Source organism: Miscanthus floridulus, chromosome 7 (assembly GCF_019320115.1).
Source record: "Miscanthus floridulus cultivar M001 chromosome 7, ASM1932011v1, whole genome shotgun sequence".
NCBI lineage: Eukaryota > Viridiplantae > Streptophyta > Magnoliopsida > Poales > Poaceae > Miscanthus > Miscanthus floridulus.
Window position 1 is genome coordinate 99743406 of NC_089586.1, and position 18032 is coordinate 99761437.

Consider the following 18032-nt stretch of genomic DNA (forward strand, 5'->3'; position numbering starts at 1 on the left):
CCCTATTGACCCCAACCCCACCTGCGAACTACTGTGCTGAGATAAACCTCCCCATGACTAGCATTTCCTAAGAAAATCCCAGCACTCAACCTTAGAATCCTAACTACAAGTAATTTTAGGATCTGTCTATTTGGAACTTGGGTGATTTGACCCCCTCTAATAACTCAAGCAATTTGAGGAAACAAATCACACAAATGTAACAAAAACAAAATCTGAGTGATTGAGGCCCTAGAGTCACACAAGTAATCCTAAAGGTCAATCACTCAAAACTAACTAGAACCAAAATTTGATTGAAACATGAGTTGAAATCACACGAATTTTGCATTCTCTCGGAACACCTTCATGCACAATAAAAACAGCAAGAATTTACAAAATTATAGGTACAAAAAACCTTGTAAATTAAATATTCAAAATAACAAGAACAAATGATACTGAAAAACAACTAAGAACCAAAAATAATTGTTCTATGAATGAATCAAATAAATCAACTACTAAATTTTTCACTTAGTATTACCTATGTTAATAATACATTGCGATTACACCTGATTAAACACTATAAGTATAGCTCAACTCTAGTATAAATGAAAACATTAATTCACGGTCCATAAAAAGGTAAATTTGCCAAGAAGAAAGCAAGATGACAAGGAACAAACACATAATAAAAAAATCAAAACTACAAATAAAAAAAATTGAATGACATTTCAAAAAATAGAACAAAACATGAATTAATATAGGAAAAATAAACTTCAAACAACCTTTACACATTGCCAATTAGTGAGGTCAAAGTAGCTGGACACAACTATACAAGAAATGACTAATGGTTGAAACACAACTAGATCTAAAACTATATGAGGAACAAAAAGGCAAAATTTCAAAGAATACCTAAAGGCAGGAAGCCAACATTTTAGAACCTGCAAGGCTTCAAACCAAATGTAAAGGATACACTATGTCAGCAAAAAAGAAGAGAAAGGATAATTAGGATGATTTAGGAGTAGAGGGGTACCTCTGATTCTGAAAATTCACCGATGACACACAAAGACCATCAGCAGCCACCCCCCCGTCTCGACCTCTGCCTGACCATCTCCACAACACAAATAGCAAGGAAGAAGAAAAACGGCAGCAACAACATAGAATCAAAACAACATCAGCCAAATGTACAACATCTAATAAAAAAACTGAATCAATGAAACAAAATCGACGCAAAAAACGACTGCACCTCAGCCTCGACCTACACCTCCACCTCCACATACCAGACAAACACGAAAACACAAAAAGGCAAAATTTGATTAATTGGAGCCTAATGGTCACCTAAGTAATCTTACAAAACAAAACAAACGAAAAAAATTATAAAACAAAATTCTGAGGCCATTGCAAGAACCAAGAAAATTAACAAACTATAGAAAAAAAATTCTATGGAATGCGAAAACCAAAAACTTTCTTAGGGCATTGGATGAACCAAACATATCAAATAAAATAAACAAAATACAAAAAACAGAATTTTTCTATGGATTGCAAATACCAAAATAAAAAAAACTGAATCAATGAAACAAAATCAACGTCGAAAACGACTGCACCTCAGCCTCGACCTACACCGCCACCTCCACATACCAGACAAACACGAAAACACAAAAAGGCAAAAATTTATTAATTGGAGCCCAATGGTCACTCAAGTAATCATACAGAACAAAACAAACGAAAAAAACTATAAAACAAAATTCTGAGGCCATTGCAAGAACCAAGAAAATCAAAGAAAATTAACAAACTACAGAAAACAAAAAATTTCTATGGAATGCAAAAACCGAAAACTTTCTTAGGCCATTGGATGAACCAAACATATCAAATAAAATAAACAAAATATAAAAAACAGAAATTTTCTATGGATTGCAAAAACCAAAAACAATATGAGAGCATTGCATGAAACGAACAAAACAAAAAATATACAAAGTACAAAAAAGCAAAAAAATCCTATGGAATGCAAAAAAAAAATGATTTTGACGGCATTGGATCAAACAAACAAATCAAAGTACATACAATGCAATAAAACTATGAGACACACATGTGCCTAATAAACTTTTCCAACTTGTATTACATACATTCATAATACCTATCAATTACACCTGATTAAGGACTGTAAGTATAGTTGAACTGTAGTGTATTACATATGATAATATATAGTACTAGTATACTATGTATTACTGTACTAAGTCATAGAAGGGGAGAGAGGGGGGAGACAGAAAAGAGAATTTCAAGTATGACGGCGGAAAAATTTTCCTATGTGATAAAGCTTTTCCTTAGCTAATGTTCACAACAACTTTTTTGGCGAATGTTCTCCATAACTTGACGCACTAGAAATTAGGTGTTTTCCTTTTGGCTCAGCTGCTACTTTTCCCTTCTCGTGCACTACTGAAGCAAAGGACACGCAGACAAATTAATCGTTCAACCTCCTTGGCACAACCGTCACCCTCAGGAGCAAAAGGTCAGGACGTACAGGAAAAAGGCTACGGATCAGCTGCCGAGCCGGGGCAGCTGGCATTTGCACCAACCGATGCAAGGGCAAAGATCGGGCCATCAGCATTCAGCGCACACACATGCATTCGTTTACGTAGACAGCTACGAAGTCGTAAACACGTACTGCATGTACCCTTCACTCTCAGATACTACATAGGCGTACGCAGATACGTCGATAAGTACAAAGATTATGCTATTAATGCGAGTACTTAGCAACCTGCACCACAATCAGTGGGAGTGTGGACAGTGAGCTGGCTAGAGGTTAAGCTTGCTGATCGGTGATCGCCACCACACAGCCCACGCTATATAACCATCACTAACCCGCCCGCTTCCTCCCACTGCTCGAGCTCGCTCAGCTCAAGGAACCCACACAGAAAATGGCGCCTCTACTCCGCCCTCTCGTGCTCGCGCTCCTGATCGCGTCCTGCGCAGCGCAGCAGTCACCGCCGACGCCGAACGCGCCACCGTCCAACTCCCCGCCCCAGGCGCCTCCGGCAGGCAACCCGCCTCCCGCGCCCACCGCCACTCCACCTCCGGCTCCGACCACGCCGCCCCCGGCACCACCGACCACTCCTCCTCCGGCTCCCACAACGCCGCCCCCGGCCCCGCCGACGACTCCTCCTCCCGCGCCCACCACGCCGCCTCCGTCACCGCCGGCCTCGCCCCCGCCCGCTCCCACAACTCCGCCGCCGTCTCCCCCGGCGAGCCCGCCGCCCGCTCCCGCCACCCCGCCCCCGTCTCCGCCCATGGCGCCGCCTCCCGCCACGCCCCCTCCCCCCGCCACCCCGCCGCCGCCGGCCACCGCGCCCACGCCGGCCCCGAGCGTCGCCCCGACGCCCCCGCCCGCGGCGACACCGGCCGCGTCCCCGAAGAGCCCCAAGGCGCCGAGCCCCGCCGCCGCGATGTCCCCGGCGCCCTCGCTCTCGCCCACGGGCACGCCGACGAGCGAAGACTCGGGTGCGAGCGCGCGCGCGGCCGGCTTCGCCACGGTGGTGGCGTTGGCTGGCGTGGGCCTCGCCGTCCTGCTTTGAGTAGTAGACTCCGACTCCTCCCGCCGATGTCGTCATCCCCTCCCCGTGCCTCGACGTTGCTGCGCTCCATTTCCATTTCATCTCTTTTCTTTCTTTCTTTCTTTCTTTCTTTCTTTCTTTCTTTCGTGTTGTTATTTACTTTTACCGGCCCTAGCTATGATCGATTCTTGATGTACGATGATGATGATGCATTGGTTAAGTTGCTTTGGATCCGCGGGCGGGTGGTGGTTAGTGTTCTGCCCGCGGGTGTCGATCGCCCTGTACTTTTACCGCGCTACATTTTGGTTCTATAGAGAGAGGATTTGTGTATATTCTGGTGGTGCATTATTTCTATGACCGTTGAATAAATTCTCTGTGCAGCTTATTTACCGTGATCTTGTACCGTGCTGGACTGGATCTTGACGACCTTACACTAGTACCGGTGCTGAAAATTTCGTTGTCCTTTGTAGCGTGTAATGTATACCATGGTACACTGGCATTGGCATTGCAGGTGGTACGATTTGTATGAAATAGCTACGAGCAGGTCTATGTGAGAGTGTCCACGTGACCACGTCCAAACTTCGTGCTGTGCTGGTTCGGATTCAGAGTTGGTGCAGTTACCACGGCGCGTTTTCAGGTAGGAGGAAGTAGATGATAGGAACACGTCCATGTGAGTGCATGTGCAGCTGTAAAAAGCACGGACGCTTTAAGATCACGAAAAAATTTCCCCACGTCTTGCTTGGATCTAGATGCGGAAAGCGGGAAATGATATGGGGCTTCACTATTTGAAAAATATGACGCTCACAGAAACTAATGCGTCCTTGATGCAATCATTATTATCTGGGACGTTATGCTGAATGAAAAAAAAAGTAGACACTATTTAGTTGGGCCTTTTCTGTTTTGGTGAACAAACAGCCTAGCCTCTGGGCCCAACATGAATTAGTCTGGTGTCATGAAAAGATGTCAGAGAAAAAGCGGAATAGTAAAGCTGAAAAAAAAAAACTACTGGTAGTTGTGATAAAAAAAACTACTGGTAGTTAATACTAGTAACATTTACCTACAACGAACTAAAAAAACATTTACCTACAACATCATTCGTCTAGCTTTCCCTAGAGAAACTGAGTCATACCAAATTGTAAAAATTGGTTAGTACTCCCTCGGTTCTAAATTATTTTAAACTATAGATCCAGGTTTTGACATTTTTTTGTACATCAATTTTGGAACAGTGGGGATAGCTTTTACACAGTGAGCTTGGAGCATCAAAAAGGAAAAAAAACAGTGTCCTCCGATTCAAGCTTGCCCCCACGTCCTTTCGTGAACTCAATTTTGCATTGCCCGCGCTCAGCGATACAGAGCCCTCGCTGAATCTGTAAGTTGAGTTATCTATCTACCTAGGTAACTCCATGCATTATGAAGTCCAGTGTATGTAAGCTAATAAAGAAGTTAAATCTCGGCATCCACGTGAAATGATTAGAAATCTTCTCACCAACCATTGGTTTCGAATTCTTACTAGCGATCACCGAGCAATTGCCACAACACGAATGCTACACTCAAAGTTGATGATGCAGGGCACGCCTCTGGAAACTGCGGGTGGGATCGAGGACACAAGCGGGCCAACACAGCAGTGCCAACGTGACATGCCGGCGGTTGGTGGGAGGTGGCGGACTGGCGGGATCAGAGGAGTTCGCGCCATCACCCTGAATGATTTGAAGGTGATCGCTCCGCCCGCCGCCAGCCGATGGACCCCGGGGACGCGCGTGCCGGCACAGATCACTGTCCGTGTCGCCCCTGCGCCACGTCGCTCAAGTACGGCGCCAGCCCCGCCGCCGCCCGGGCCGCCACACTCTCCTCTCGCTTCGGAGGCACGCCATGCGTGGGGGTGGGATGGGATCATGTCATCATGCTCATGCATGGGACATGGGACATGCGGCTGTGGGAGGGATCCTGCTGACACTGGGATCATTGGAATCCGTTGTTGGAGCTGTGCCGGGCTGCCGGCGACGGCGAGGCTCATGGCTAATTGGGTCGAGCATTTCGCATTTTCGCACCACGGATTCGGCACAAAGGCGTTTCGGCAAAAGTAGAATCTGCTTCTTGGTTGTTCGAGCGAACGAAGGGCAGGTTGGGTTTTCGGTCAACAGCCGTTGGAGCGGTGCGTGCCTGAACGAATGCCGCTACGCGCGCGGAAATGCGTCCCGGTTCATTGGGGCGTAACCTGTCGTTTTCGCTGATGATGAAAGGCGCTTTCAGCCAGATTTCTCGCTTCAGCCTTGCATGCACATAAATGGGGAGCAAGGTGTGGTTGGACGGGCCATGGCGCCATGATGCGGCCGTGGAGCCGTCAGAATTTCAGAAACGCTGAGCACAGCTGAGCTGCTAGGATTAATGTTCTGGAGTCTGGACCATGAGTCCATGAGTTCAGGTCGTTAGGGGCATATATGGTGCATAGTGCAAAACTCAAGCCTACTCTTATCCGTGTTCATGATAGGCCAGTAGGTGTCGAAATGGATTTTTTTTTTCTAGGTAGAAGTGGATACCAATTATCCATTTTTTGTCTGATTCCGTGTCTGCTAAAAGTTTATTATACATATAGATACTAAAATAGATGCATATTTTTTGTGAAGAAGATCAAGCTTTATTATTACTCAGAAGAAATGTTACAGCCTTAAACAATAATTTGCCCAACACATTAGAGACGAACTAAAGTTGATCTGCTTGGTCTAAATAAGATAATGCTTTGTGGACACACATCTATGAATGGAATTGATAGATTTGTTGACCGCGTGATTTTTTTTAAGATGACACGTGTCATCCATCTAGTGATTCTACTAAGAATTTGAAACGTTTCTCGCTACCAAATGCACATCAAATATCAAAATCACGTTTCTCGCTGTCAAACGCACCTCAAATATCAAAATCTCTCTGCAGCAGCCGTGCAACAACTTGGCCCATGATGCAGCTGAAAGGTCTTAATGGCTAGAGGGGGTGAATAGCATATTAAAAAATTCGACAACAACACTAAGACAAGTGATTAGTAAGTAAGATGATGAAACAAATTTTGCGCTAGCACTACACTTGTGTTGCAAGCCACCTACCCAATTCTAATGTCTATGATCTCTAGAATATCACACAAGAGCTATGTTGCTAATTTACATCTAAGTGATCAAAACTAGCTACAGAACTGTGGCAGAACCACCTAAATTATGCTGGCCCACGTGTACCCATCATTGTCCTAAAGACCTCTGACTGTTGTACATGAAAGCCAGATAATCCGGTAGTCTGTCGGGTGTCCTCGGGGAACCCACATTTTAATTCTGCATAAAAGCACTCACTTTGTACCACAAAGTTTATTTTAACAAAATTTTATTTGTTTAAGCAAAATTTTAGCCTATTAATTCACAAAGATCCTTAATCATTATTAATCACAATTTCATGTATTATATAAAACACATCAATGCAACATATTCATGCAATAAATGAAACATGGAATACATTTATAACACAGTGCTAGTTTTTAATTGCTTTTTAATATATAGGATGTTACAAGAACAATAACTAAAGAGCTACACTAGATACAAGCACTACACAAGGTAAATACAAAGTAATGCGGGAGAATGGTAGAAGTGATATACCGCCGTGGCATGTGATCAATCAATGAATACCAAGGAGACAAATGATGACACAATCATTTTTTCCTCCGAGGTTCATTTGCTTGCCGGCAAGTTAGTCTCCGTTGTAGCAATTCACTCACTTGGAGAATTACACGCTAATAGGCATCACATGCCTAACCCACAACCGGATGCCGCACAACCAACACAAGATGAGAATCCACAAGCCACGCACAATCCACTAGAGTTGCCTTAGACACTCTACCGGGGAAGACACAAGAACCCCTCACAATCACAATGATCAGAGCCGGAAACAATCACCTTCCTCCGCTCGACGATGCACCAATCACCGGGTCGTCTAGGTGTCGGCAAACACCAAGAGTAACAAGATCTCTACCAGTCCAAATCGTCTAACTAGTGCCACAAGATGCTAGAACACTAAGCAATGCACTAGAGGCTCTCCAATCCCACTCAAGATGATGAAATCTAGTGTGCAAGTGAGTGAAGTGGCGTGCTCAGCTCTCAAATGGTGTATACAGCTGTTAGAAGTGCCAAGAGAGTGGCCAAGGCCATCCACCACCTCTATTTATAAGCCCACAAGCAAATAGAGCCGTTACCCCTTTAGAGCAGATTCTGCGAGGGCACCGGGCACAGCGGTGGTGGCACCGTCCTAGGGGTGGCGGTGCCCCCGAAAGATCGAATCCAATGGCTAGTTTGATTAGCTGTGGTCACCGGACAGGGTGGCGGTGGCACCGCCCCAGGGGTGGCGGTGACCACCTGGCCAGCTGCCCGAAAACACCTGTCTCCGGAAAAATATGGCGGTGCACCGTCCTCACAGCAGCGGTGACCGTGGCGGTGACCAACCCGGTTTACCCCACTCTCTGGAAAAATATGGCGGTGGCACCGCGCCCACCAGTGGCGGTGACCAGGCGGTGCAACGTCCTGCCAGTGACGGTGCACACTGCCCCTTCTGCTTACTGCCTCACCTCCAGCTCTTCTTTGCCACATCCAGGTGGCACCGTCCTAGGGGTGGCGGTGCCCCCACCCGAGCACCCCCTCCTCAGCCTCTCCAGCAGGTCACCGCCATAGGAGTGGCGGTGCATCAGACAAGCGGTGGCGGTGCCCCTAGGGCAGCACTCCGAGCCAAGTTTTGCCTCCTTTTCTTTAACTTTTTTACCACCTTTGCAAATGTGGTAACACTCTAAGTGTTTCACCATCATGTGCAGGTGTGTTAGCATTTTCATAATTATTTTTTAAAGGTTATTCACTTCTCACTGATTGTGCAAAAATGCAATGCAAGTATTCAAACACCTAGTGGCACTAGATGATCAAGTTGTCCGATAAGAGCTCTTCTCTTAATAGTCCGACCATCTATCATAAATATGATCACATTCTCTATAGTGTCTCGATCACTGGAAAAACAAAATGGCCCTATAGATATCACATTTGCCTTAAGCCTTTTTTGTTTTTCTCTTTCTTCTTTTTCAAGTCCCAGAGCTAGATCATCACATGTGTTCACACCGTCACCATGATATTTAATTTATGTGGCCATCTCCATCCATGAGTGCCACCTAGCTCCTTCACTTGGATTGTATCATCCTATCTAGTCACACACTTAGATGCAAGGATTAGTCCAAATAGGTTTCATCAATTAGCCAAAACCAAATTAGGACTTTCAGCAGCTCAGTAACCTCAATGGGCAAAACTAGGGGTGTTAGTGAATTTGGATAATTTAAAATTCAATTGGGCTTTTGTTTTGATTTGTATATACTTCGTCCGTTCTAAATTATAAGATATTTTGATATTTCTAGATCGATAATGATTAGACTCGGGTGTTCGTCATCCGGACGGACCAACCTGCTCGTGCTGCTCGCCTACATCCCGGAGCACCGCTCACGCCACTCGACCGCATCGCAAAAAAAGAAACCATCGACGCGACTCCACTCTGTACTCGTAGCCGCTGCACGTGATACCACTGCTCCCAACATTCCACAAAAAAGAGATGATTTTTCTAAGATATATTAATCATATCAAATCATTTTTTTACGGAAATAAATGAATATAATTTTATATGAAAATTATAGATCTCGACGAGATCTACAACTTTCTAGTTTTGAGTTTTTTCATTTGAAGTCATTAAGATGCTCAAAAAATTTAATTATATATTTAGACATAAGGGTATTTTCAACTTTTCACACCTGCAGTTTGACGGCGTTAGAGCCCAAACTGACGGCAGTGGCATGGAGGGCACAAAAAAGTTAGAGCAGTGGCGCTGAAGACCGCTGAACTTTTCCAGTGGCACACAAGACATTGCGATCTTTTTTAATGGCACACAAGAAATTCCTCCATTTTTTTAGCGAGCGTGGCGTGGATTGCTGGTGCGAGCGTGGGAAACTGCAATGCGGCCGTCCGAACGCGGGCCTCAGGCTGGACGTCCGGGCGTTTGTGGTCCGGTTTCTAAATTCATAGTTTTTACTATATATCTAAACATAATATATGTTTAGATACATAGCAGAATCTATGAATTAAAAAAGCTAAAATTTCATAATCTAGAACGGAGGGAGGTTTGGATTTGAATATCCGCATCAAAGGAGTTAGAATGATTGTACATGTATACAACAGGATGCAGGAGTCTCGAACAAGCCATTCGCGAGCATAAACGTGAATTCAGAGTGCGTAAACAGTAAATACAATGGGCTACAGCCCATAAGCCTGCAACAACCAACAGAAAAAAGCAGGGAACAGAAAGAAACAGCACTGCCTCTTGCCTAGCCCATCAGGGCGAGCCCAGCGAGCCCCGCGGCCCCGGCCAACACGCCCATAGCGAGCCGGGCCTCCCCACCGCAGGCAGCGGCAGAGCTGCTGGAGGTGGATTTGGTCGTGGCGGGCGGCGACGTCGCGGCGGGCGTAGTAGACGTGGACGGCGTGGTCGTCTCTGGAGGCGTGTCAGCGCCGGGCGCGGCCGGCGTGGCGGGCGGGGATGACGACGCCGGCGGGGTGGTGGCGGCCGCAGCGGCGACCGTGACGGCGAGCTTCATGCCGTTGCCGCAGTGGCCCGGGGTGCCGCAGATGAAGTAGCGCGTGCCGGGCGCCGTGAGCGCGATCTTGGTGTTCTGGTCGCTGTAGGACTGGATGGAGTTGCTGGCCGAGCACGCGCTGTAGTCCGCGGAGCTCACCTCCGCCACCTTGTGCAGCATGCTGTACTGGAACACTGCATGCACCCGTGCACTTTATCAGCCTCAGTGACCGACATGTGGGCTATCTTGTCGAGCTTGTACGTTGCTTTACAACCTTGACGACTGTTAAAACTAGAAGTACGTACTCACCTAGGTTGTCCCCAACAGCGAAGGTTTTGCCGCTCACCCAGGTGGTGTAGTCCACGCCGCTGGTCCACCCAGACGAGTCGCCGACCGTGTAATCCTTGGCGTGCGCCGGAGCGGCGACGGCAGCGATGAGTACCAGACCTACCATGATGGCGGCAGCCATGATGATTGGAGACAGCTTAATCAAGAACACGGAACACCCGGCTGGCTTTGTTAGATGGACACAAGTAGACTTTTGCAGATGGCTTTGCTTAGCTGTGGGCACCGCTGGTGCGGTGACTTGGAGTGATCAATGGCTATATAGGACTGCTAAGCGATGCAGGTGCTAACTAAAGCGATTTGGTAAGTTTTGGTGGAGTTGGTTCAGAATCAGTTATGCTCGTCACCAACTCTGCCGCTCTGGCGTCCCCGGATTCCCTGGACCAAAACCAACAAATTTGAGCTACCCTACGCTACCTATAGATGATTTTGTGGATTTGATTTAATGGAGATGGTGTAATGGCGTCTGCTTGTTCAGGATTCCGATAGCTACTAGGCAGTTAGGCACTCACTAATCATGATTCACATGCCGTCCAATGACTATCTAACGCTCAGCGACGTGAAAACAACTGCGAATCACATGGAAACTACGCAAATCACAGGGAAGCCGCAAGTTTTTGCTCATGTCACACAGGTGTTCTCACCTGCGTTACAACTTTCAGCGCGCGCACACACAGATGTTTTCTATAAAAAGAGCTGTTTGCTGTTTCTGATTTAACCTGTTTTTAATTCCTAAGAACCTTAACAATCCTTTTTTCAGAGGAAAAACGGCAGGCTTTTATGCTGACATGAACTCTTCATTATTGAATGCAAAGGAGGGTGAGCATATACAGGGCTTTGTTTTTTAGCAACACTTCGGGGGTGTTTGAATCCCGTGATTAAAATTTAAGTGGTGTTATATGAGTGTGTCGTATGGGATGTTCGGATATTAATAAAAAATAAATTACAGAATCCGTCAGTACTCCCCGAGACGAATTTATTAAGCCTAATTAATCCGTCATTAGCACATGTTTACAGTGGCACCACATTATCAAATTATGAACTAATCAGACTTAAAAGATTTATCTCGTAAATTAGTCTTAAACTATGTAATTTGTTTTGTAATTAGTCTATATTTAATACTCATATTTATGACCAATATCTTATAGGACAACGGCTAAAGCTTAAGTTTACCATGAACAACCGACGCAAAAGCCTGAGATTCGCAGACGCAAGTAGGCTGTACGCAACTACTACACCACTGACAACTCTTGATCACTTGAATGTCTTTGACTGTGACCCTTCCAGATGCGCCAGAGTCCAGAGCAAAGAGGTCAGTAGTAGTAGCTGACAAGCCGATTGAAGTTTTTTCGAGAGGCCATCCAGCATAGTAGGAGCAACCATGAAACATGTGTCTCTGATATTCTCTCTGGCCACAAGTAGATCCCTTGCCTTGCGGGCTGCTTCACCGCAATAGTAGTTGTGTAGGTGACCAGGCCGACCCTCATGGCGTTGTGTGTCTAATTTGTCGGCATGGAGTTGTACTACCTACAAGAGCCGGTTAGCTTTTTTTTCTTTTTTGAGAAACTGGGTGATACTTCATTCACAATTTTTGGTGATTACAGCTCTTTCCTTACAAAGACACCCTTGAAAGAAAAATAAATTGTACTCTAGTCCTTTGTAAGCTCCTCCAGGTATTCCTCGCCGCCTGCAGTCGGAGTATGCAACTTGAAGCCGACTTCCTCCCCAGCGAAGCAACACAGTTTTTATTTGCCGTCTTGAGCAGCACATCGGATCTGACATGCTTTGTCGACGCTAAACAACCCGGCTGAAGAAGATGGCCATTGACCATCACATCGCCAGACAATAGGGACTCCGACGCCTCGAGAACTGCCAGAAACCCCAAATCGCCAGACGATGAAGTACCCTGAAGGGGAACTGAACCACCAAAATAAGTGGGAACTAAACACCAACCCGATTTGACTTCATGTTGGTAAACAAACCTTCCAAGTTCAATGCTAGAGAGACCAGCATCGCCAATGAAGACAAAGGAGGGGCAAAAAGACCCAACGAGATCTAGAGCTCCAGATCCGGGGAACTCACACCAAACCGGCTCATCACTGGCACCAGAAGACTCACCAGCGAGGCGGAGAAGAAGCCGGAGACACTTATTCCACCACCGCAGCTCCGCCTCCACCCTGCGAGCACTGCTTGGATCCAAACTACCTATACTAGATGGGTATATGTACAATGGCCACCTCAATCCATGTTCCCCATCCTCTCCAGCGCCGATACGGCCGCCGGAGTGGAAGGGGAACGGAACAAATCAGCGCTGGACGGTGTTTGCCTCCTGATCGCCTGCTCTCAACTGTAGCTAGGGAAGGGACGAGAAGAGAGGAGATTTTTGGAACTTTTTACAAGAGCTAGGTTAGCTGGGCAACAAGTGAAGACCCCAGGATGTAAGCTAATACATGGACAGAGATGTTGGGCTGGGCCTTGTCGTGTGTGAATGTAGCGCAGGCATGAGCTCAGCCGAGCAGAACACCTCTAATGATCAGACCAGAAAGGTAATATAGTGGCCGGAAGAGCAAGAAAGGTACAGCTCTAAGCCTCTAAGGATGCAGCTAGCAGTTTTTTTTTAGAATTTTAGGGCCGAGCCCCGTCTATTAACCATGAGTCAAACAGACAATGTATCTCATTACAGCCCAGCAAGTGGTAATGCCACTTGAAAACCATTCCAGTTCACGTTCCCAGATTTAACACCTGATAACTGCCCAATTACAAACTGAGCAAAAGAACGCAACCCAGCAGACAGAAACTAAACCAGAAACTACTCTAACAGAACAAAAAGACACCCAATCATCTGTCTTGATATCTCAGCATTCTTCGTTAAGATCATCAACTTGGCACACCCTCTGTCAGGCCCGAGCTCAGTGCACCACCCCACCATGGCCAGATGCAGCTAGCAGTTTTGGTTGAGCCGTTGAACAAACCAGGATGATAGTTTTCTGCATCGTACCTTGCGCGGACCTACGACTTTAATCTATGCCACACCGATGATTGATTAGCTTTCCATTGTCGAGCAGGTTTTCTCTTTCAAAAAAAAATTGTCAAGCAGGTGAGCTAGACGGCGATTGCTGTTGCTGGGCCATTCATGCAGCTGCTGTCAGCGTCTGTAATCACTAGTATTCATCAGGATTTGAGGGGCCCTGTTTTGGTGGACCGGTTGAGGCAATTATGTAACATGTTTAGCTAGTAGTATAGTAGTATTTCACTACAATTTTGCTTGCGTAATGAGTTTAGCAATGTACAACTAACCGTGGCCCTTTCAATTGGCTGACCTCTCTGTACTAAAATGTGCTCTTTTATTTGGTATCAATCATTTGAGTGTCGTTTACGGTCAGACCTGAAATTTCAGTGTCGGAAAGGCGACCATCATTCTGAATGACTGGTCACGACTTTTTTCCGCGAAGATGCCCATTTTCAGCGAGATGCAGCACTTTATAAGCAAGTTAGTCGCACCAGTTTAGCTCAACAAATTTCCGGTCACTTTATATACACTTTTACATACATAACTTATTTCTGGTACAACAATACAGTATCACTCACTCTTTCTGGTACAACAATACAATACAGTATCACTCGCTCTCACCACTAAAATACAGAACTACTACATGCAGTCGCGCACAAAAAGATCAGCAACTAATAATCAAGTCAAATGTTTTCCACAACAACCGAAACAGTGATCGACTATCGCCCTAGTCGTTTAGCTTATAAATCGTATGTTTTCAGCCAACGAATAATATTTTTCTCTCCCAACGAATCAGCCAACAATACTTTTAGTCATGACTTATCAGCCAAACAAACGTGGCATATTTCTCGTTCTATTTGGGGATAGTCACCGTGACCAGAAACCCTTTGCCATCGGGCATCACGACGACGAGCCCTTCATCATCCCCGGCAGTCACGATGCTGCAGGACACGTGCACGGGCTTGGGCTCTCCCTGAGCGCAAACTCCTGCAGCCCAAGGTCCGGCCACTGCGCAACCTCGGGCTTGTTGCCGGCCGGGACCGGCAGGCTATCCGCGGTGCACGTTTCCACGCTCATCCCTCTCGGGTTGTCCCCGACACCGTCCCTGGCGACGAGGTGGAGCGAGAGCCGCGTCACCTTGGCCGCCGCGCCGAGCCTGTCGCTGGCCTCGTCGACGCATGCCCTGGCCAGTGCGCGGTGGTCGTCGCGCGCTTCCCCGGACCCGGAGGCGACTCTGAAGAGCACGGTCTCGGTGCTCACGGCGGCGTCCGCGGCGAAGGCGTCGAGCGGGACGGACTTGATGCGGCGGGTCATGGTGCTGGGGCGCTGGAAGTAGCCCGCGTACTGCATCATCGGGATGGCGGCAGCCTTGTTCTGCGCCTTCATCGCCGCGTGCGCGCGCGCCCAGGATAGGAGGAACCGCGCCAACGACAGCGGGTCGCACAGCATCAGGCTGCAGCTCACGCCGACGGCGTACCCCCCGTCGCCCTCGAACCGTGTAAGCTGCACGCAGCAGAGAACAGCACGTCAGAGTAATGCTTCGTCAATCGTATCAATATAGGCGCTCTTGGCTTCTCTTATGATTCGTCTTTTTCAACTTGTTTTTTCAGCCGGAACAATATTTTTCTCTCACAACAAATCAGTCGGAACAGTATTTCAACTTATTTTTTTAACGAAGCAAACGGAGCCATAGTTGACAAACTGCAGACTCGTGCTTCATTGCATACCGTCTTTCTCACATTGGGTATCATATTGGTGTTGGTATATTAATCATAAAACTAATTACACAAGCTGTGATGAATTCACGAGATGCATATATTAATCTTAATTAATCAATCATTAGCATATGTTTACTGTAGTACCACATTGTCGAATAATGGACTAATTAGGCTTAATAGATTCGTCTCGTAAATTGGTCTCAATTTGTACAATTAATTTCGTAATTAGTCTATATTTAATACTCTAAATTAGTGTCAAACATCCGATATGACAGGGACTAAACTTTAGGAGGGGAAACCAAACACCTCTGAAGCACATTGATTTCTATGTCGACATAGCAGGCTGTTGTGTGACCTGACGCTCGTGGCACCCCGTGTTCGTTTGAACTTATCAGTTCGGTTTATCAGCCATGTCTCATAATAAAACAGTCGTAGCTGGCTTATTAGCCGCAAAAAAAACCATCAGATGAATTTACAAGACGTGTTTTTTCCTTTTCAAAACTTTTTCCCCTTCTAAAACATTTATTAGTACTCCAACAATTCCAAAATATAGAGAGAACTATAAAGATTTATGATATCAAATAAGTTTACTATAAAAATATAATTAATGAAGAATCTAACGATACAGTTGGTACAAATTTGACCAAACTTAAGATGTTTTAAGTTTTGACTCTCTAAAAAATTTGAAACGACTTATAATTTTGAATGGATGAAGTATTTATTAGCAGGAGCTTTTCGCCTCTTGACGGAACATTTTCACTTACTTATTTCTCTGGTACAACGACTTTTCTAAATGTACTCCATCCGTTTAAAAGAATACAATTCTAAACATAAATCTAAATAAATATTATTTTTTGCGAATATATTTATTTAAATTCATACAGTTGCATTTTCGAGGAGAGTCCTAGTAGCACAACAAAATATTGTGAGGAAGGACAGGATGGAGGGAGCAACATGGCTGACTTCTGGGACTCCTAAATAGTGTATATACGGAGTATATATCAATATCAATATATATATACAGTAGTATATTGATATATATACAGTGCTTCTAATGTTGGGAGGCATGAGGATCCGCGCACATGCTGTCAGTTTCCGTTCTGTTTGTAGGTGCATCCAAACTTGGGGTCGGTTTGTAGGTGCATCAAACGTACTGACGTACCCAACAAACTGTTGCTACTTCTGGTAAAATTTTCGTTTTCAGTGTCTGCTCAACGACCTTCTCCTGACTTGAAGTTTTGCCCAAAAATGTGCACTCTATTTTTTTAGTTCAAATGTACACTCTATTTGAAGTGAATCAAACGACGTGGCGAATTCGTAATTGACCCCAACTTCACTCTTACTATGACTATTATTATTACTCCAAGTGGAGTAAGGCAGTCTAATTCTCCACCAGTCTTTATAACTTCACTCTGATTTATTTATTTCAAGTGCTAGATGTTGTTCCGTTCGCTTCGCTGAAAAAACAAGCCGAAATACTATTCGGTTGATTTGTTACCAGAGAAAAATCTGTTTTGACTAAAAATATGAGTAAAAAAAACGGATTACGAGAGAAGAGAAGGGACCATGTCTAGAAATGGATACCCAGCAGTAAAATATAAGTACTCCTAGTGGTCAATCAGCAACCAAGCCTGTCAACTGCGACAAGACATGCGATCGGGTCATAAAAAATAGGAAAACGTGACGTGATCGTGTGGAATTTTGTGGCCGCGCGCCACGTATCGGATCGGATCACGCAACGCGCGTCGTCATACCTGTACGAAGCAGAGGGCGCACATATCGGGATCGTCGGTGTCCACGTGGGTCCACGGTGCGAGCGCGGCCTCCCAGCGCTCGCGGTCCTCCTCGTCCTAGCCGGCGCCGACGAAGTCCTCCACCGCGGCCTCCACGGTGGCCAGCACGAACCTGACGCCCGTGTCGTTGAACTTCACCTCCCAGCTGGACCCGGCCCCGTCATCAGCGCCGTGGCGCCGGAGCCAGCCCGCCATCTCTCCGGGTAGTCAGCCACAGCCTCGCTCAGCGACTCCTTCACCAGGAGCGCCTCCTCCTGGCTCCACGCCACCGACGCGCGGTAGTAGAGCACCACACGGGACCGGCGCTGTAGCACCGTGGCCACGGACACGGGGCGCGCCCGCTCGGGCTCCACCGCGCGCGTCGGCAGCGCCGTCTGCAGGGCCTCGATATGGACATGGCACGCAGGCGCAGCGTGTTAGAATCTATGGATCGTACTAGGGATAGGAGGGGCTACCGGCTTTTGAATAGCATCACTGAACCTAGAACGCCAACTAGAGCATGTAGAACGAGAGACAGAGAGGGAAGGGAGAAGGTGCCGAACCTGACACCGCAGAGGGGGAAGGTTCAGCGGACGCCATCGGGTTCGTTGGTGATGTCTGCGCACGGGCAGCGACGATCGGTGAAGAGGGCGATGAAGACGTCGTCGTCGATGGAGCGGGCGGCGCGGCTGGTGGCTTTCCGTCACTGGCTGTGCCCCTCTCTGATAGGATTAGGGTTTAGATGTCGGTGGGGGGCTCGGCTCAAGTCAACCTCGTGATAAGAGCCGTCGGCCCCCATCTCTTTTTATAGCGCAGGGTGACAGGGGCCCTCCAGTCAAGATGGGCTGGGCACCCCCGATCAGGGCGCGTATCAAAGGTCCAACTAGGCCATTGGGTCCAGTTAGGTTAGAGATCAATCTAACAATCTCTCCCTTGATCTGTTTTCATCTTTCACTTTCATATCATTTACTTTTGTTCATTCCATTACAGATTAGTGCATAGAGCATGTCTCATCGTCACGGTCCATTACCGATAGATTTAACA

At 46.5% G+C, this 18032-nt stretch overlaps 1 protein-coding gene and 1 pseudogene across 1 annotated transcript; both read right to left on the reverse strand.

Moving 5' to 3' along the window:
- Positions 1–9728: 9728 nt before the first annotated feature.
- Positions 9729–10980, reverse strand: LOC136463954 (uclacyanin-3-like). The gene is made up of 2 exons (XM_066462922.1): positions 10453–10980; positions 9729–10337 (listed from the first exon to the last, which is right to left on the reverse strand). Exons 1-2 carry the CDS (start codon positions 10610–10612, stop codon positions 9895–9897), a joined length of 603 nt encoding a protein of 200 aa, XP_066319019.1. The 5' UTR covers positions 10613–10980; the 3' UTR covers positions 9729–9894.
- Positions 10981–14351: 3371 nt separating this feature from the next.
- Positions 14352–17398, reverse strand: LOC136463956 (protein ECERIFERUM 26-like; annotated as a pseudogene).
- Between the last annotated feature and the right edge of the window lie 634 nt (positions 17399–18032).